The sequence below is a fragment of the Boleophthalmus pectinirostris genome, unplaced genomic scaffold, assembly GCF_026225935.1.
Source record: "Boleophthalmus pectinirostris isolate CB_2022bp ecotype Guang Dong unplaced genomic scaffold, ASM2622593v1 HiC_scaffold_6, whole genome shotgun sequence".
Taxonomy (NCBI): Eukaryota; Metazoa; Chordata; class Actinopteri; order Gobiiformes; family Gobiidae; genus Boleophthalmus; species Boleophthalmus pectinirostris.
In genome coordinates, this window is record NW_026571447.1 from 38,174,531 (window position 1) to 38,195,151 (window position 20,621).

At 40.9% G+C, this 20,621-nt stretch overlaps 2 protein-coding genes across 2 annotated transcripts in view; both read right to left on the reverse strand.

Annotated features, from left to right (window-relative positions):
* Window positions 1–3,462: 3,462 nt before the first annotated feature.
* On the reverse strand, window positions 3,463–4,710 carry LOC110168210 (tripartite motif-containing protein 16-like protein). The gene has a single exon (XM_020933631.2). The coding sequence runs from the start codon at window positions 4,708–4,710 to the stop codon at window positions 3,463–3,465; it is 1,248 nt and encodes a 415-aa protein (XP_020789290.2).
* A 571-nt stretch (window positions 4,711–5,281) lies between these two features.
* The window catches only part of LOC110168211 (oxysterol-binding protein-related protein 10-like), a 38,016-nt gene continuing 22,676 nt past the window's right edge, over window positions 5,282–20,621 (reverse strand). The window contains exons 12-16 of the mRNA XM_055163921.1: window positions 19,429–19,558; window positions 16,062–16,248; window positions 13,415–13,597; window positions 8,207–8,360; window positions 5,282–6,049 (exon numbers count right to left, since the gene is read on the reverse strand). Of these exons, the coding sequence (XP_055019896.1) occupies window positions 6,005–6,049; window positions 8,207–8,360; window positions 13,415–13,597; window positions 16,062–16,248; window positions 19,429–19,558 (699 nt within the window). The 3' untranslated portion in view covers window positions 5,282–6,004. The remainder of the gene's footprint in view (window positions 6,050–8,206; window positions 8,361–13,414; window positions 13,598–16,061; window positions 16,249–19,428; window positions 19,559–20,621) is intronic.

A 20,621-nucleotide genomic window follows, 5' to 3' on the forward strand; every position in this document is an offset into this window, starting at 1 on the left:
GTAAATATGACAGATTATACCAAGAATGCTCATTTCCATCTGTCGTCCCTCAGCAGGCGACACCACAAATTTAAGAAAGAAAAAAACAACAAATACAAGTGACAGGTCTAGACTAAAATTGTCCACAAGTCTGGTTTTCCTTTAGCTGCTGTTTCAAGTGGGATTTGAAAGTGTCCAGTGTTGGAGTTTCTCTTATTGATAATGAGAGATTGCTCCAAAATTTAGTGCCTCTGACTGAAACACAGTTTGTCCGAGTGTAGTGCGTCTGTGTGGAGCTCACAGTTCCCCGGGCCATGGCCCTAGTTCCCACTGGCAGTCTTTACTTTAATAAAATCCTGTAACGGAGGGGGGCAAGTCCATACAAATCATTATAGATAAAACATCTATATTTAAAATCAACAAAATTATTAAAATTAAGCAGGTTGTACTAATCTAAAATAGTGCAATGGTGAAATGAGAGATAACAAGTGCAATCAGAGACAGCAACTTGGTCCCCATGAGGCATTTGTGGGGTCAGTTCATCACCACAGAAGCAGTTTATGAGGAGCCCATATTACATGATCATTATATCCACAATACAATGTGTGTATCTGTACAGACCCATGAACATTTGTGTGATATTGGTCACACATGAGAACGTCTGTGTTTACTAGTGTGGAACCAAAATGTCATTTTTCATGAGTTGTGTGTATGTTAATTGTGTGACTGTAGATCCGTGTGTTATGTATCACTAGAAAAACAAGAAATGGAAATTATTTTCGTTCCAATTAGAATTTTAACGGCTACACTGAAAGAGAAAGGAACTGTTATAATTAGTGATTATCTGGAAAACTATTAATATTTGACTACACAAAAGCACAGAATTATAAATAGATAATAATTTTTTCTGAGATTTTGAGACCACTCCCGTTGCTCAAGCTCAATCATTCGTGTTATGACCAGAAAAGCATATTTGACCTTGTTTACCTTGACCTTCAAGTGATCTTGACCGGATTCAACCTATAACATCCAGTGTACCCCGGTTATGTGTGTGCCAACTTGTGTGATGATTGGGTGAATATTTTAGCCCGCAGATGTTTCAGAAATTGTCAAAATTGTCTTTATCATTTATAAAGGTGTGACCTTTCAATTGACCCGTGTGACCTCAAATAACCTTGGATCGTCACCAAACTTTTTTGCGGCATCGGGCACGGGGGCTTGACCCACGTACCAGTTTGGTGACCATCGGTCCATAAATGGCAGAATTATCGCGGGTGGACACACACACATACAAACAGACACACAGGGTGAATACAAAACCTGGTCAACTCCTCGGGGACCAGGTAATAATTACAATAAGGAAAGGATAATAATTTGCGGTTCAGTGGCAAAATTGCACAATATAAAGTACGGCCATGAATAAGGAAGTCACTTTTCTGAATAACACCACATCAAAGAGTAACAGGAAGAGGGACAGGAGTGTACAAGAATGCAGTTACTCAAAATGACGTATATAATGACGCATTTTCAGTATCTTTGGCTTATTCAGTCACTTCCCAACACTGACTTTGTAGACTCTTTGTAACTATAGAACTGATTTGGTTTGTTTTGCCTTAGGATTTGTTTTAGGTCACATGTTTTCTTTGTTATAACTCTCACCTGCTCATTATCAAAATAATTTTAACTGTAATGATTTCTGTCTCTGACTCATTATTATCGAGTTAAAACAAACTCGTGCATTCTTTTCTGTGGGTGGTGTTGGCATTTGCAAGTGCATATAAATAAAATTAAATGATTATAATTACTAATAATGAATTAATTATTTAAAAAAGTACATCATTTACCTGGTTTGGCACATAAACATATAATATCTATGGTTTGACCAGTTTATAATTGTAAACTACTTCCTGGTTTGACAGGATACTGACGTAATTCTATAACTATTTACTTGCAACCACACTGTAAACAAAACTCATCTCATTTACACATTATTGCTTTTAGTCTTTTTATTATTTATCTACTGACAAACCAAAGAAGATAAAGCTTTCATACTCTACACAACCACCCACCCATCACATGCATAACCTCACAAATTATAGAAATCATAACGAAAAATATAAATAAGACATAACAACACAACAGAGCAAAACAAACAAAAAAGGTACAAACATTTTAAGCAACTGAAATAAAGACTCAAATCTGGAGTGAACTGATTATGAATTATGTTTTTAAAATGTTCTGAGCATGAATTTGATATAGTTAACTTAAAAAAACTGTACAGAAATCCAACACTTGCCAACTTAATGACAAAAATAAAGCATAATTGTGGTTTGGCTTTAATAACAATATTCAAATTCGTCCAAAGCGCCTGCGATGGAAAACCTTGACACATGCCCAGGCAGGTGGGACTGGAAATTGAAGTGTCCTGTAATTGATTTTGAAATATTTTATCCATCTGTACTGCTTTTAATTGAAAAAGGGGAATAAACTCTTGTTGGGATCGATTTACACTTCTCAAAATTGGGTCTTAATCCTTAAATTTTGATTGAAAAGCTGCTTAAACCCATAATTAAAGCTTCAAAAGTTGATTGTTTTGGTTGCCTCAGCAGCATACATAGATCTTTTAGCGACAAACCCTTATTTTTTTTTAAATTATTTGTTATTTTAGAAGCCAAAATCTGAATACGTAAAACAAAAAATAGGGTGACAGTGGCCACCCCTGACGAAGTGCATAAGCTTTATTCATTATTCGGTTACTGGGATGATTAAAGAGAGTTTTAAACCATTGTATAAAATAAATACACTGAATTATAAATTACATTTGAATATTATCAAATGCTTTAAAACAAAAATCTGTAATAAATAATTCAGGTTCGTGGTGATTGGCCTAGAAATCTATTTTATCAAGTATTTATCTCAAATTATTCCCTGATTTAAAACTAAATTAAGTCATGAATTAATCAGTTAAGTAAAAAAATTAAACCTGGCATATGCAAATTGTTGTTAATTGTTTCTGCTTTCACTTGAGTTAAACACATTGCCACTTCCTTCACCTCTGAGGATTAATAGAAAATGGAAAATCTAAAGTTAAATTCTGACCTTTATCTAAAAACAAAAGAATGCACCTGTTTCTGTATTTATTTTATTTACAGAAAGTAGGCAATGTTTAGAATTATTGATTATAGTGGCTGCATTTTGTCATCAGAAATTAAATGAATCATAAAATATACAGTTACTGAGTTGTATCCTTCATTATGAAACTTTTATGTATATTTATTTTCACCACCAGCAAAAGCCTATTAACAGTATTTCACAATAAGGCAATGACATTCGTAAGGATCTTTTGAGAGTTTGTGTTGATTATTACATTCCATAAATCTCCTCTTTGGACTTCTGACGCTGTTTTTACATCCCGAGAGCCGTCCCAAGACCAGTTTAAGTCCAGAACAGACCAAGATCAAAATGGCCTCACGCGCTGACTGTTCAGGATTTAAGTTTAAGGAAATGAGCTGTAGATACAAACCCAACGAGGACTCCGGCGTATAGAGGCTGAGTGAACTGTGTCTGGACTCTGTGGAGGAGCTTCATGGTTTGACCCTGAACACAGTAAAAGGACAGAATCCCTGCGTTGTGGTCCAGGTAAACCCCGATTCTTCTGGACCTGACTGGACAGGAGATCTCGGTCCGGACTTTGTTAAACCAAAATGAGTAACTTTTGCTCTGACAGTCTAAGGCCCAGGAATTGCCGTTGTCTCCAAACTCACAGTCTCTCTGAGTGTCTCTGTACGCAGCTGCAATGAGAACCATCCCGTCCCACTCCAGCTCCCAGTAACAGCGGCCCGTCAGCGCCTCTCGGCTCAGGACCTGATACACGCTGAATCTGTCTGGATCATCCGTAGGACGCTGCTTATCAAACACAAACTTTGCTCTTCTGTTTCCAAAAGACAGAGCTAGGTGTGGGTCTGCAGTGTCAGGGTTCAGGGTGATGTCCCGTGCGTATCTGAGAAAGTCCTCTCTGCAGCGAGGCTCAGGGCTCAGGTCCTCCTGGTTTTGAACTATGGCCTTCTCCAGAATGAGCTGGAGTTTGTCCCTGAGCGAAGACACAGCTCTGGACACGTCCTCAAAGTCCTTCCTTGGTCCGGTCTGGATCCTGAACTCTGTGTGCTGTGAGTCTGTGTCCAGAGGGGGGCAGTACTGGTTATGATCCTGGGTGAGGGCCAGTGTGTCCAGCTCGGAGAGGCTCCTCTTCAGCTCACTCACGTCCTGCTGCAGTTGGTCTTGGAGCTCTTGGACTCGGCTCAGTTGAGTCTCCTCCTGGGAGCGGATCCACCGCTCCACTTCTGAGCGTCTTTTCTCCAAGAGAAGGGCCATCTGTGTGAAACTCTCCCCGCTTTGCTGCAGCGCTCTCTGGGCAGAGCGGCTGATGTCCTGGGCCTCCTGTTGGAGATTCTTTAGGTTTGTTTCTTTGTGCTGGAGGCTATGGAGCAGCAGGGCCCTCCTGGCCGGCAGCTCTCCCGGTCTCTGGCCCCCGGCCTGGTGTTGATCCGTGCAGCAGACCACACACGGGAGCTGCCCGTCGGTGCAGCAGAACTTTTTCCTCGCCCTGTCCCGGTGACTGTGGATGCAGCTGCTGCAGTAGCTGTGTCCACAGGGAATAGTGATCGGCTCTCTCACTTCCTCCAAACACATGCAGCAGCTCAGAGCTGCTGGGTCCACTGTGCTCTGCGCCATTTTTGCCTCTGAGAGAGAAAGAGAGAGGCATTTCCTCATAACAAAGTCAGAGAGAGGGAGGGGGAGGGCCCTGCTCTGAGTGCAGCACCAAGTAACTGTACAGTGTGATCCACAAAGACACGTGACTGAGGAGGGAGAAGCTCATGTGAAAAACAGGTTTGTTCAGCTCATTCGCTCAGACCGAGGCCAGTAAAAGTTGTGCAGTAAAACCTCATGAGGGTAATAAACCATCAGCTGTTTACTAAGGAGCAGTGTTCAGTGTAAAGCTCACACTGCTGTGCGCAGAGCCTGTAACTTCTCTAGTGTAGAAAAAAATGGCACCTTTGGAGGCCATTGTGAAAAAGTATTTCACTTTTGTTTATTTATACAGGGAAAAAAGACGTTGAACTTGGTGTCAATTTTTATATGGATAGGCCCAGTAATTACAGACATATTAACCATAAACCAGGTTAAAGATATAAATAAATTTAATAATAATAATAATAATAATAATAATAATAAAAATAAATAAATAACTATGGCAATGGTCCTTCATTTTACTGAAACTCTTTAAGCCATGTTATAATGCTGTTACCTGATCAGAAACGTATCTGGAGTTGTGTTGTTTTTTTTTCATTCACACATGTTTGAGTAATCCTTTATGATTAGTCTGAGCTTAAAGTCCAGAGCTTAAAGTGTTCTGTTCCACTTTGTGATGTCATGAAACAGTAGTTTTCAACTTAACAGCTCCTTTTACCATTTGTTTAGTAGAAATTGGTAGTTCCAGGGCTCAAACCATCCACATGATTCAAGTGAAGGTGTACGGAGTTTAAAAGCACGGTGCAGCACTTCCTGTATTATCACGACATCACAAGGTGGAAGTGTTTTCAGTCTAAATCTGCAGGGTTAAATGTGTGTAAATTGAACAAAATGCAACTTCAGGTATGTTCTTGACGAGGAAACAACATTATAACATAAATCAGAAAATTGTGTAAAATGGGCCCATTCATAAAACTGGTGAGACTTCCGTAACCCCGGACACTTTACTTACCCCACAACTACTCATTTAACAGTTACGAACTTACTTTATTTAAGATTTGAAAAAGTTACTAAAGTCCTGCTTTTAAATAGTCTATACTTTGTAGTAACTTCCTTATCTTTGGCACTTCCTGGTCTGACAAGTATCTCTTCGTAGGTCCTCTGGTCTCCTGAGGCCAGTTCGGTCCTCCTGGTTGTGGAAAGTCCTGGCCCGGGCCTGGCTCTTGCCCAGTTTTTATTTTCGTGGTTAGTCCTTGAAGATTGAGCTGGATCTTGGTCAGTGAGTTTCCCACAGAGGCCTGTTGTACACCCAGCCTTCACCCTGAGGAAACCAGAGACATTTACATTAGAGACGTATTTGTCACCTTCATTTTGTATGTGTGCATGAGTCTAATCGCTCATCAAGTCATCAAGGAGTGGTTTATAGTAACAAAGGTTTCACAGGAAGTTTGTTTTTTGGGGGCAATCAGACCTACTCAAATTAAGATCAAACAGAAATAAATTATGTCTATTATAAAACAGAACTGGTGACACAGGTGGTACTGTCCCTATCTGCCACATGACGTTGCAGAGGCGAGTCAACCAAGACAGCCCCACAACATCCAGAGACTTTAGATCCTCAGGACAGATTTTATCCACACCTAGAGCCTCAGAGGAGCTATGACCACCTCAGTGACTTCAGGTACAAATGATGATCAAGTCTGCCTCTGAATTCCCAGCCTCTGCTTTCTCCTCGAAGGACATAACGGCAGGATTGAGAAGATCCTTAAAGTATTTCTTCCACCGTCCGACAACATCCCCAGTCAAGGTCAACAGCTCTCCCAGAATTTCTTTGAGAGAGACTTTGGAGAGGCCATGGAGGTGTCGATAGCCTCTCCAAAGTCCTCCCAGCCCTGAGTTTTTGCTTCTGCAGCCACACGAGCTGCAGCATGCATGGCCCATTGGTGACCATCAGCTGCTTCTGGAGTTCCACAGGCCAACGAGGCCCGACAGGACTCCTCCTTCAGACTGACGGCCTCCCTTACTTCCTGCATCCATCATCAGGTTCGGGGTTTGCTGCCACGACATGCACCAGAGACCTTACGACGACAGCAATGAGAAGTCACATCAATAGAAGCTAAGAACACGGTCCACTCAGGTCCCATTCACACTAGTACGTATTCGAGTCATTTTGGTTGTGGATGCAGTGTTCATTCACACTAATCCGATGGCAAACGGCTCAAGAGACGGAACAATCTGGTGCTGCCAGCTCCCACGAATTCACCTGAGTACAGACCTGATCCGGCACTGTGTGGACGCCTGAAAATCGCTGATGTAGTTCTATGCGCCTCAAAGTAATTCACCACCAAAACGCTAAGAGGCTAGAATATGTCCATTCATATAAACCAGGGGTGTCCAAACTTCTTTCATCAAGGGCCACATATCTAAACACAGATGAAGCAGAGGTGTGATCACTGGTGCTCAGTACTGTGAATAATTGAAATATGTGCATGTTTAACACATTAGCATGAATAAAGACTGATGACTCATTCTAAGATCCTTAAAACCACACACTAAATATTAAATATTAGCTTTATCCAGGTAGAATTTAAAAAAAACTTGCAGTGAAAAGTTCATTTTTAATTGATGCAAGGTAATTTGGGCCAATTCACCTGAAAGTCTGAGGGCCAAGAAAAATGTATCTGAGGGCCGCATTTGGCTCACGGGCCATAGTTTGGACATGCCTGAGATATACGATCTGTGTGTACGACCTGCAGACGTATAATCTCTGAAAAGTTTAACATGAACCATCTCCGACGATACAGAAACACAAAACAGACTCACCATCAGCAGAACACCCCTCTGTCACAGAAAGAACACTCATATTCCACTGAGTCATGTCCTTTAGTCCAACAGAAGCTGAACTGCATCAGCCCACATGAGCGTTCAGTTCATGCAAATGAGCCATGCGGTTTTAAGTTTAATTTCTGCAAAATGTAAACAAATGTGCTCAAAGCTGTGTGAATAGGGAAGACTTCTAGACAAAGAAACAACGTGTCTGGACGCAAATCATTTTCGATACGGTGATACGCGGATTTGTTTCAGTGTAAACAGGGTCTGAGTCGTGTTCTTCTTTAGTACGACAGAGTTTATGCAAATGAGCCATGTGGTTTTAAGTTTCATTTCTGTAAAACGTAAACAAATGTGCTCAAAACTGTGTGGAGAGGGAAGGATTGAGGACACAAAAACAACGTGTCTGGACGCAAATCATTTCAGTGATACGGTGATATGTTTCAGTGTAAACATAACCTCAGATCCCTGTCTCCTGCCTCATCTGGGATTTGGGAGAAGTTCTGAAAATGAGAGCTGAAGACCTGTGACAGAGGCCTCCAGACGTTCACAGACCCGAACACGATGTGTTTTGGTCTGCAGCGGATCCAACTCACCACCTGTTGGTCCTCTACAGCTCTGACCCGCTCATTTTTTGCAGTGCGCTGACCTGTTTGGTGAAGTGTTTGGGCGTCCAGGGCGTTTTTGAGGCTGCGCGCTGTCTCTCGTCGTTCCTCTGTCTCTCTTCCAGGTGGTGCTTGTGTTCTGTGGCCACCTCCATGTTTCCGGCCTTCAGAGCCTCAGTCACGTGCTGCCACAAACGCCTGGATCAGAAACAGACAGTACTTTTTACTCCACTACATACTGGATTGAAAAGTAAATGTTTTTTTGGGGTTTTTTTTATAGTTTGAGACCTGCTGAAAAGTCTGAGTTTTTTTTTTTTTTTTTACATTTAACAGTTTAAGCACAAATATACTAATAAAACAACTAGGAAAAAACAATCCATGTGTCATTCGTTTTTTCAATATAAAACCAAAAATAAGAAAACTAAAAAACTAATATTTTCTTCATTATTTGTCTCCAAAACCAAAATTAATAAACAGATAACGATTTGTTTTCTCAGTTTTTCGATTTTGTGTTTAAATGAGGAATGGAAAAAAACGGATAACGATGACTGCAATGCCGGACTGAACAAGGACTGAATCAGGACTAAAACAGGACTAAACCAGGACTAAACCGTTTTCAGTCCTGGTCTCAGTCCTGGTCTGGTCCTGGTCTGGTCCCGGTCTCAGTCCCGGTTTGGTTGTGGTCTCGGTCCTGGTCTGGTTGCGGTCTCAATTATGGTCTGGTCCTTTTCTGGTCCCGGCCTCAGTCCTGGTGTGGTCCCAGTCTGGTCCCGGTCTGGTCCCAGTCTTAGTCCCGATCTCAGTCCTGGTCTCAATCCTGGTCTCAGTTCTGGTCTGATCACGGTCTCAGTCTCAGTCTCGGTCTCAGTCCCGGTCTCAGTCCCGGCCTGAGTCCTGGTCTGGTTCCTGTCTCAATCCTGGTCCTCTTTCCGGCCTCAATCCTGGTCTCAGTTCTGGTCTGATCCCGGTCTCAGTCATGGTCTCAGTCCCAGTCTCAGTCCTAGTCTTAGTCCCAGACTCAGTCCTTGTCTGGTCCCGGTCTCAGTCCTGGTCTGAGTCCTGGTCTGGTCCTGGACTTGGTTCAGTCCTGGGTCAGTCCTGGTTTTAGTCTTGGTTTAGTCCTGGTTTAGTCCTGGTTCAGTCTGTTTGCAGTGCAAAAGTCCGACATCGCAGTTTAAGTCACGGAAACAGGAAACGGTCGTTTTTCCATCCATTTTTTCCATTCTTCATTTAAACACAAAATCATTATCCATTTTTTGATTTTGGTTTTGGAGACAAATAATGAAGAAAATGGTTGTTTTTTTCATTTTCTTATTTTTGGTTTTATATTGAAAAACGAATGAGCGAATGACACACGGATTAAAAACAATCAATTCAGTTTCTGTTGAACAAAATTTGGCACAAATCTGTTTGAAAATCACATTTGAAGCTTTATTAGATCTCAAAATCTGTGCGATATAAAATGTATTTACATTTTTAAACGAGTACTTTAATACTTTCACTTAAGTAGATGTTTTCATGTTTTCTTTTTCTTTTACTTCAGTGTTTATTTTTTTCCTCCTGTATCTGTATTTTTGCTTCCACCGCTGCTCTTGGCATGGTTCACTGGGAGGAGGCTTTAAGTCAGATTGGGTGACGTGTGTTGGGATCCTTTGTCATAAGATCGTATTATTATGGGCGGAACAATCCAGCCAAAACAATAATTAACTATTTAACCACATAGATACCAGAGCCTCCTCCAAAAGTTACACAACGAGCGTGTGTACGTGCGCTCGAGTGTCCCGCTTATGATCGGGTTTTTTGAGTATCCTGGTTATGTGAGTGTTCATGTAGAAGCAGTTTCCTGATATGTGAGGATAAGAAACCCGAAGACTCTCACTGGGTTTTTTCTGAGAGAATCTAGGACACTGTGGCCTGAAGACACAGTATCCTGATTTCTCAAAACTGGAGCTGTACTGAGCATGTGCGAACTAAAGTTACACAAATGCTGGAAGCAACAACTTTCCCAAAACAACTCAAACTCCCACCAGGACCTTTTAAGTAATAATATTTTATACTACAAAATGAAACTGTTTACTCTGCAAAACTTTAGGGTTCAGGCGTGCTCTTGGATGGACAGAGGTTGTACAAAATTGTCCTTGTGGGACTCTTCAGTGTAGGGAGCAGTCTCAAAAACAACACTGAAAAAACTGAGGCATGTTAAAGAAAACAATAAAAGGAGAAGAATTTGCTCTTTCGTTTTTCAAAGTAAAACTAAAATAAGAAAACGAAAAAAAAAAAAAAAATTACTGTTTACGTGCCTTAAACTGTGATGCCGAGCTGAACCAGGACTGAACCAGGACTAAACCAGGTCCGGGACCAGATCGGAACCAGACCAGGACTTAGACCGGGACCAGACCGGGACTTAGACCAGGACCAGACCAGGACTGAGACTGGGACTAAGATTGAGACTAGGACCAGACAGTGATTAAGACCAGGACCAGACTGGGACCAGACCAGGACTGAGATCGGGACCAGACCAGGACCAGACCAGAACTGAGACTAGGACCAGACCAGGACTGAAAACCGTTTAGTCCTGGTTTAGTACTGGTTCAGTCCTGGTTAAGTCTGTTATCAGTTTTTTCCATTTTTCATGTAAACACAAAACCGAAAACTGAAAAAAAACGAATCGTTATCAGTTTTTTCATTTTAGTTTTCGAGACAAATAATGAAGAAAATAGTTGTTTTTTTCATTTTCTCTAATTTTTGGTTTTATTGTGAATTCAAAAGTGTTAAATTCAGTGTTGGTGTTGTTGTGTGCAACTTCATTATTTACAAAAAATAAATAAATAAATAAATAAATAATAATAATAATTTATTTTCTTGTGAGAAATGTATATGTCCTTTTTCTGACTGCCTGTATATTTTTGTGTTTATTTTATTGATTATCGACGTCTGTGTACATTTCAGGTTCTGTGTGTGGCAGTGTATGTGTGTGTGTGTATGTGTGTGTATGTGTGTGTGTGTGTGTGTTGTAATTTTTTTAAATTTGCACATTTGGAGTTTGGGGAAACGCAATTCCAATCCCTCTGTGTATTGCCTGTTACATGTTGTGATTGACAATAAAGTTCAGTCTGACTTGTGTTAGTGTTGTAATTGAAATAAGTAGTTGCTGATTCATGGTGTTGACGTAAAATAATCAGTTGCTGAGCCAGCGCTGACGTCAAACACTTACACTCAAATGTGTTTGCGCTGCGCTTGAACTGAACTGACGCTGTGGGAGTGTATTTTTCTACTGATTAAAAACACCTTTCACTGAAGCCGTGTCAGAGCTCCACAGTCTCGTGTTTTTACTTGAATGTACATCTTCTTTTTTGTTGTTAGAAACCTGTTAAAAAGTCTTAAGTTTGCAAAGTTTTTAGCTCCTTGCCATGTTTGCGGCAAAGCATAGCAACCAGTCTAAATATCCAGGATACTCTGATGACGCACATGCACAGAGATATGAGTGTCCTGGTTTCTCTCAGCAAATATAATCACCATATCCAGAACACTGCCATAACCAAGATAAGACTGAAAACTAGGATCTTCATGTGCATGTAAACGCACATTTTTTCCTTCACGCGACCTGTCACATGATCCCTGTCAAACCTGTCAAACACACACACCACAAACAGACCTGGAGTTGTGTTTTGTTTCATTCATACATGTTTGAGACTGTAAACCAGACATGTCAACTCAATTATATTTGGCCTGCGAGATCCTATTAAATCTGTATTAGAGCTGAATCCGTGTTTCATTCGTTCATTTGTTTTTCAATATAAAACCAAAATTAAGAAAATGAAAAAAACTACAGTTTTCTTCATTATTTGTCTCCAAAACCAAAATGAAAAAACAGATAAGTGTTCAGTTTTCGATTTTGTGTTTAAATGAAAAATGGAAAAAATGGATAACGGCTGTTTCCCATTTACGTGACTTCCGTGATTGCGATGCATACGGACTGAACCAGGACTGATCCAGGTCCGGGACCAGACCGGGACTGAGACCGGGACCAGAGCGGGTCCGTCCACTCCATGGTCCTGCAGAACCCGATGGCAAGCTGCCCAAGGCCCCGAGCCTAAAGACTTCTACCTGCTCCCCACACTACACTCTATACATCAATAACCCAACAGGACTTGGCCAAACTCCATTCACTAACCCTTCAGACTATAAACTTTACCCACTCCAACCTTTTACCATACTGGACTGAACTGTGACTCCGTAAACGGCAACGCGCTGTTGATGGCTTAATCTATTTTTGTCAGTACTGTAAATCTAATAAAACTTGTGTATACTGTAAACATCCCCCATCTTGATAACCATCTAATACAAATTAAATCCTGCACCACAGTACTGTCTCCTGGTCTGTGTGTTTTAACCCTTACATACCTTACAGCAATGCAGGCTAGTGGGAGGTTCCTCTTGCAGCTGTATGTGCCTTTTACTTTGTCAAGGTTGTCCACTCCCCCTTTGTTGGCATTGTAGTCAAGGATGATGGCTGCTGCTGATGATGATAAGGATGACATTCTTGTTCTTCTTTTACATGTACGAGACAACTGTGGTGTCCTGAGTAAACTTACTCAAACTTAGAAGAAAAGACCTCTCTCCCACTTGACTGACTTGTGTTGCTTATGTGCTCCATAAACAGGATGATCACTCCTTTCACTGTTTTGAGATTCTCCTTTTCCCCTTTATGAACCAACAAGTGTCTGTCTCTGGGAATCTGGGGCACGGGGGAATCTCAACACAGTGAACTCTTGAACTCTGTCACCACTGTCCCATAAAAAAAAACACACACACACATGGTCTGTACAGTTTCAAGATTCCCTAAAACTTCCATTTTGCTTCATTTGACCCGCAATGATAGGGCTAAAATCCATCTTAATAGATTTGTGGCACCTGTTCAAAAGTATAAAATTTAAACATATTTTCATTTTTGTGTATATTGGCAAATTTTTGGAAAAGTCATCAAATTTCAGGATAAAAGAATGATGCTTAGGGTATTTTTTCTACTGCTGAATGTCAAAATGGGTGAAATTTGACCCAAAGAGTATGTAAGGGTTAAACTGTCTCACTTGTGTAGTATATCCCACCGATTATAGATGCTACACAATGCACTTTTTAAACACGTGTGAATGAAACAAAACACAATTCCAGGTCTGTTTGTGATGAGGAAACAACATCTGAAAACGGCGTAGTTTTTTTTTAGACTTTAGAGAGGCGCTGTGGACTCTGACCGTGACTCGTAGGGGCCCTGCTTGTCCATGGCTCTGATCCTCTTCCTGGTCACTGGGAGTCTGTGCGTGTCGATGAGTTTGGTCTCTCCGCTGCTGTAGGTGAATTCTAACACGCCGTTCCACTCGCCCTGAGCCCGGCACACCACTGCCCCCGTGTGGTTGTGTCTCACCTCTGCAGTCACTCTGAAACACAAAACCCCATCAGTGTCAGCTCCTGTTGCCAACCAGAAACAAGCAACCACACTGTAAACAAAGTCAAAGTGCACATGATTTACACAATAGTGATTCTTAGACTGCTACAAATATATGACAAGACCTGTATATTTCTGAATAAATGTTTAAACTCTCTTGTGTGTAAGTTGTCTCTGCATTTTGAACACATTTTTTGGATTATTGACATGGAATTGGAATTTTAGAACTATATTATAACTAATATTACAACTATATAATTTAAAACACTGAAATAACTGATATTTTGGACATTTACAGACAGAGAACAGGCTTTTCACATTCACAAGTGACACATTTCAGTTTGTAGCCGTGGTACAAGCACATTATAAAACTTGGAGCCGTGTATTATGCAGTTTTAACGCACTTCAAAGAGGAACACCACTCTGCGGTGCTTAGCAATGTGCATTAAAACTGCATAGTGCACGGCTCCACATTGTTTAAAGCTTACTTATTTACTTTATTATAGATTATTTATTATATCATTATAGAATTATAATAAGTATTTACCAAATCTCACCAAACATATAAATACAAAAACAAGGATGGTATGTAACCTGGGCTCTTGATGGTTTAAAAAATAAGATACAGTCACAACTGAATTTGTGTCCCCAGAGCCTTAATCTGTGTGACATTCGTTCATTCGTTTTTCAAAATAAAACCAAAAATAAGAAAACGAAAAAACAACAATTTCCTTCATTATTTGTCTCCAAAACCAAAATGAAAAAAAAAAAACAGATAATGATCGTTTCCCATTTCTGTGACTTAAACTGCGACACTGGACTGAACCAGGACTAAACCGTTTTCAGTCTGGTCCCGGTCTCTGTCCTGGCCCTGGTCCAGGTCTGGTCCCAGACTCAGTCCTCGTCTGGTTCCGGTCTGGTCTCGGACCTGGTTCAGTCCTGGTTCAGTCCCTATGCAGTGCAAAAGTTTGGCATCGCAGTTTAAGTCACGTAAACGGGAAACGATGGTTATCTTTTTTTTCCCATTATTCATTTAAACACAAAAATCGAAAACTGAAAAAACGAATCGTTATCAGTTTTTTTGTTTTGGTTTGTTTCATTCTCAGTTTATGTTCAGGCCTCATGTGAAGCTCAGAACCTCCAGAATTCCCTCCCTGAGCTGCAGAGGCTGCACTAGCACTGACTCATGACAGGTGCAGGTGCAGGGCTTTAGGTAGTGACCAGTAAGATCAGAGAGAGGCATATTAGGTTTAAACCCACTGGATTTCAGCATCGAAACTACTTGTCCATCATGTCCAGTGTTTTTGTAAATAAGAATAAATTAATAAATTTAGTTTTGTCATAATAACATTGTTGTGATAATAATATACTTTTTGGAACAATAATTTAAGTTAATTAGAAACATGCATTTCCTTCATTTAATAGTCAAATGACAAAACCAAGCCCAACTTTGCTCTAAGTCACTCCCCCTTCAGAGCGATATCACGTTATAATCTTTATGCAGTTCATAAAAAATACATGAAAATACTGCAGGTTTGTGGAATGTATAGTTTTGTGTCCTGTTTTTGTATATTTATGAAGAATTGTCATGTGGGAGCATGGATGACGTAGGCTTGATGCAGTGTTGGGAGTAACACATTATAAAAGTGACAAATTACTGTAATACATTGCTTTTTGCTGTAATGCAGTAATTTAAGGCATTACAGGGAAAAAAACTTAAATATTTTACTGTGTACAAATGTGAGTAAAGTGCGTCACAATGCATTTTTATCCTGGGTTGAAGTGGTGGGTTTTTCATTTTTCTTCATGCAAATTCGCTAAAATCACCGCGATATCAGCAGTGGTGAAATGCCGGAGAGACACGCCCACGTAGACTGTGAGGTGACCGCGGACGAAAGGACCGACGTAGAACTCCTCGCACCACGGGGCGAACCGCAGCTGACGCCCGATCGCACTTTGCAGACACACTGTTCCACGGACTCGGGGTTCTCTCAGAGGAGGTCCTAGATTCCACGTTCTAATCCAAGATTAGTCCTGGTTAGTCCTGGTTTAGTTCTAGTTCAGTTTTGGTTTAGTACTGATTTAGTCCTGGTTCAGTCCATATACGGCGCAAAAGTTCAGCATCTTCGCAGTTATTTTGGTGAAAGTAACTTGAATGTAATGCAATAGTAATGTAATGTTTTACATTTTAAATGCAGTAATATTGTAATGTAACAAATTACTTTGAAATGTCAGTAACAAGTCATAAATAATGCATTACAGTTTTAAAGTAACTTGCCCAACAGTGTCTTGATGTAGTTAAGTGTAAGGCGAGTTCAAATAGAGCGCTCAAACATGCATGTATGACATCTAAAACCTCTTCAGGCAAGTTTTTGATTAAGGAACAATGTTATAAGATGGTAGAAAGTACAAAGAAGTGGATTTTGCTGCAGACTACATTCCGGTCTTAGTCTCACCTGTGGACTTTGCCTCCGTAGAAAGGTTTGGTGTGGAACGTGACCGAGGAGGAGTACCCAGTCTGGGCACAGCTGATGGACACTTTGCCCCCGAGCTCCACCCAGGGCACGGTGAGGATGGAGCGGGCGTACGCACAGGGCAACGTGAAGACATACTGCTCCCCGTGCTCCAGCAGGTACAGCACCCCTACAGCACGGGAGGGGAACAGCACACAGTCAGACAGAGCATAGAGACAAGGTAAAGCAGGTCTAAATCAATCAGTGTGAAGTTTACTGTTAAATTTACAATCTGCACAATCAATAAACAGTGTACAAAATGACACTCTATGTAACTTTTTATAGTATGCATGTCTGCCATTTTGTGAAGTTACATTTCAGAACTTTTAACCCCATACGAGCCTCTCACAGCCTTAGATCCTCAGCCAGGTCCCTGTGTCTGTTCCAAAGTCCAGACTCCAGACTGCAGACTGATCAAGTCTTTTCAGTCCGGGGCCTCGGCTTTGGAACGACCTGCCTGAGGAGAAAAGACTCGTACCATCAGTATCATCTTTTAAATCACTTCTAAAGACTTACTTTCCTTTAGCTGGCTTTAGATTGATTTTTGTTTTTTTTTTTTTATTTGGCTTTAGCATTGATTTTTAGCATTTTGCTAATTTCCACCTTCGTTTCTTTATTTCTTTTATTCAATTTATTTTTATTTATTAATTATAATACATTGTTTGCATCATTGTCTGTTTTTGTGCCTTCTGTTTGCTATTTTTATGCTTTTTGTTTTGTTCTTTGTGGCTTGTCCAGCACTTTGTAAACCTTGTTTTTAAAAGTGCTTCATAAATAAAGATTTATTACTAAACCAGGTCTAAACCAGAACTAAACCAGGATGAAAATAGGACTAAACCTGGACTAAACCAGGTCTAAATCAGGTCTAAACCAGGACTAAACCAGGACTGAACCAGGCCTAAATCAGGACTAAATCAGGATGAAAATAGGACTAAACCAGGTCTAAACCAGGATTAAACCAGGACTTTACCAGCACAACACCAGGACTAAACCAGGACTAAGACGTCAAAATCGAACGTCAAATGTCAAAACCTCTGACGCCTAAAGGGTTATCAAAGGTGCACTGTACTTGTCGGGTGGAAGGTCTGTCACCTGCTTATCTCCATGGAGCCCAGAATGTTCCATAGTGTGTGGATAATGTCCATAGCAGCAAAGGGGAGGGGCTGACCCGGAGCACAGCTGTTGTGTATTCACTGACCTATAAACTCTCCCATATGGATTTAATATGTAAAATGGGACACAAGGCACACGTCCCACTATCTGCTCTGCTCACACTCATCTACACTTTATATCGACACGAGAAAGAAAGAGCTGCTTAAAGGCTTCAATCTGAGCTGGAGGCAGGTCAGAATTTTTAACTTTTCTGGTAGATGGTCTGCCAACTGCTTGTCTCCACGGAAATGTCATTGATTTGTCTAAAATGTTTTAAAACTACAGTATCTAATCTATTTTTGTATTTTTGTGCGATAGAAACACCTGTGATGAATAAATACTACATGGATGTGTTTAATGTCAGACCACGAAACATTCTAAGCCAATGATATTCATTATTTTTTTCACAAGAGCCACACTGGAAAAGCAAAATCAAGAGGAGAGTCACTTATACCCAACATAAAATAGGGTGACCATATTTCCTTTTGTGAAAACCCCGACACCTTACCAGGGGTTGGGGGGTGGGGCGTCAACATTGAGCTACTCTCACCTCGCAACCTGTGCACATGGCCTCCCATTTGTCCTGACCAGAAGGGAAAACGGGGAATTTCTTGAACAAGTCATTGTTTATTGTGCATTTGTGCTTCGGCATGTTGCACACTGACCGACTGTTTGCGTCTGCTCGCTCCTTCTGAGTTACAGAGAGCTACGAGAGATGCTCAATTTAATGGCCCCAATGAAAGGAAATGAAAACCCGGACATTTTCATCACTTAAAAAAAAACAAAAAACGGTCGCCCAGGACAGGACGCAAAAAATTGACATGTCCAGGGAAAAACGGACGTTTGGCCACCCTAACATACACCAACAAACCAAGTCATCTTTGCAAATGTACATTTCTAACATATAAATTGCACATCCCACAAAAAAAGAAACACAGCTAATACATTTTCATTTAAAACCAGATTTACTTTACCTGGCATGCATCATTACTGTGACTAATCTGCATAAATAAACTCAACTTTACAACATATAAACCATAACGACTCTAGAGCCACATCAGCCCGTTTGACATTATAATGTGTTTAATGCAGTTCTGACGCATTTATGTTCTTTCTGTGACAGAGGGATGTTGGTGATAATGATGGTGAGTGTGTTCTGTGTGTGTTTAGTGCAGCTCTTTATTTTACATCATTTCACTCACTTTATTTCGATGATGTTAATCAAGAGCATGTTCTACTTTTTATAAATGCAGCTCAGGCAGCGGGTCGGGTACAATATTTTCAAATAGTTTTTAGAGGTCGGAGTTGTGGGCGGGTTAGTTGAAAGCGTTGGTCGCTCTAAACCAGGACTAAAACCAGGACTAAAACCAGGTCTAAACCATGACTAAACCAGGTTTAAAAAGTATGATACTTAACAGTAGGGTGGACATAATTTCAGGCAGCAGTGATCTCATATAAAAATAATTTCTCTATCAATAATATTTTAATATGTTTAAGTAAAGACTGGGCTTTTAATTTTTTTTTTGCAGATAAAACAAAACATCTTATGTTAAGATCCTCATCTTTTCGTCTCTACAGTAAACAAAAGTCTGTTCATGGAGACTTGGGCTCGACAGACAATTTGAAGAGAACAAACAAGAATTTTCAGGATGTGGTCGCTACATTCATGTATTTTTAAAAAGCATGACAATATCAAGTAATCCAAAGTATTCAGATTACATTACTCACCTTAAGTAACTTAATGGATTACGTTACAAACTACATTTTGGTGTATGTGTAATCTGTAATCTGTAGGGGAATACATTTTAAAAGTCACCTTCCCAACACTGTGTATTGTATTGTAGTAAAGAACTCAAATTTGAACTAATTAAATGCTTATTATCATTGTAATTATAATGTAAGTATAATTTTGATGCCTGTCTTTGTGCACTAATAAATGGATAATAACTGTGTAAATGTTTTATAGGTATCAAACTAAGGGCTTTAACTTTTACTCAGTTTCTTGTGACCAAAACTAAAATGAGAAGCTCTCTGACATTTTCATTTTGTAAAGGTAGATTCACCAAAGGAAAAAGGTTGTAGACTCCTGGTTTATGATCTCATAGTGTAAAAACAATTATTCTCTAAAAGTCCATAGATGGTAGCTCTGCCTCCTTACCCTCTCCGACCATGGACACGCCCACAGACACGCCCATGAACTTGCTCTTGGTCCAGACGTGCGCGTTCACACACATGCGCTTCTCCGGACACTCGCAGTAAAACCCCGACACAGGAGGGTGGTGCGAGACCTGAGAACACACGGGACACAGTTTTAATCTGGAGATGCTTTTTATTCATGCATCTGTAGTGACTTTTAATCTTTGCAGCTTTCTGTTTGTGACCTGAAGAAGATTTGTAGTTCTTGTATCCACCCACTGTTCTTGTTCCCTCCCATATTTGCAGGCGTTAGCAGAGAGAAGCAGTTCAAACAAAGCAGAAAACCATGACTGGGTTAAAGTTCATGCTCTGGTTGATTGTTTTTTGTGCAGCACAGCCTCACAATCGGGAAAAGGCGGAATGTTCGGACGACACCAGCAGAACAAGTCAAGTAATTTCCCTTTTGGTTAAATCCAGGTTCCGTCCACTAGTCAGTGTTTTCACCAACATTTGCTGAAATACATCTCCATGTTTTTATTCAGCTCTGCCCAAACCACATCGTGACAGTGGGAGCCTGATCAGACGGATTCTCACGTGAACTCACAAACATTCCATTCCATTTTCTTCCATTTATCCAGGGTCGAGTCCCGGGGGCAGCAGTCTGAGAAGGGACTCCCAGACTTCCCTCTCCACACACACTTCCTCCAGCTCTTACGGGGGGATCCCAAGGTGTTCCCAGGCCAGCCGAGAGACATAGTCCCTCCAGCGTGTCCTAGGTCTGCCCCGGGGCTTCCTCCCAGTGGGACATGCCCGGAACACCTCCCGAGGGAGGCACCCAGGAGGCATCTGGAACAGATGCCCGAGCCACCTCAACTGGCTCCTCTCAACGTGGAGGAGCAGCGGCTCTACTCCGAGCTCCTCCCGTGTGACTGAGCTGCTCACCCTATCTCTAAGAGCCCAGACACCCTGCGGAGGAAACTCATTTCGAGCGCTTGTATCCATGATCTCGTCCTTTCGGTCACTACCCAGAGCTCATGACCATAGGTGAGAGGAGGAACATAGACTGATGGTAAATCAAGAGCTTTGCCTTTCACCTCAGCCCCCTCTTCACCACAACGGTCTGATACAGCGACCGCATCACTTCAGATGTTGTACCGATCCCCCACACGCTGAAATCAAATTTAAATTTGGACTTGGACAAAAATCATAAAAAAA

Bases quoted from the DNA above. Each gene is read 5' to 3' on its own strand.
- LOC110168210 (XM_020933631.2), bottom strand. From the start codon at position 4,710: ATGGCGCAGAGCACAGTGGACCCAGCAGCTCTGAGCTGCTGCATGTGT.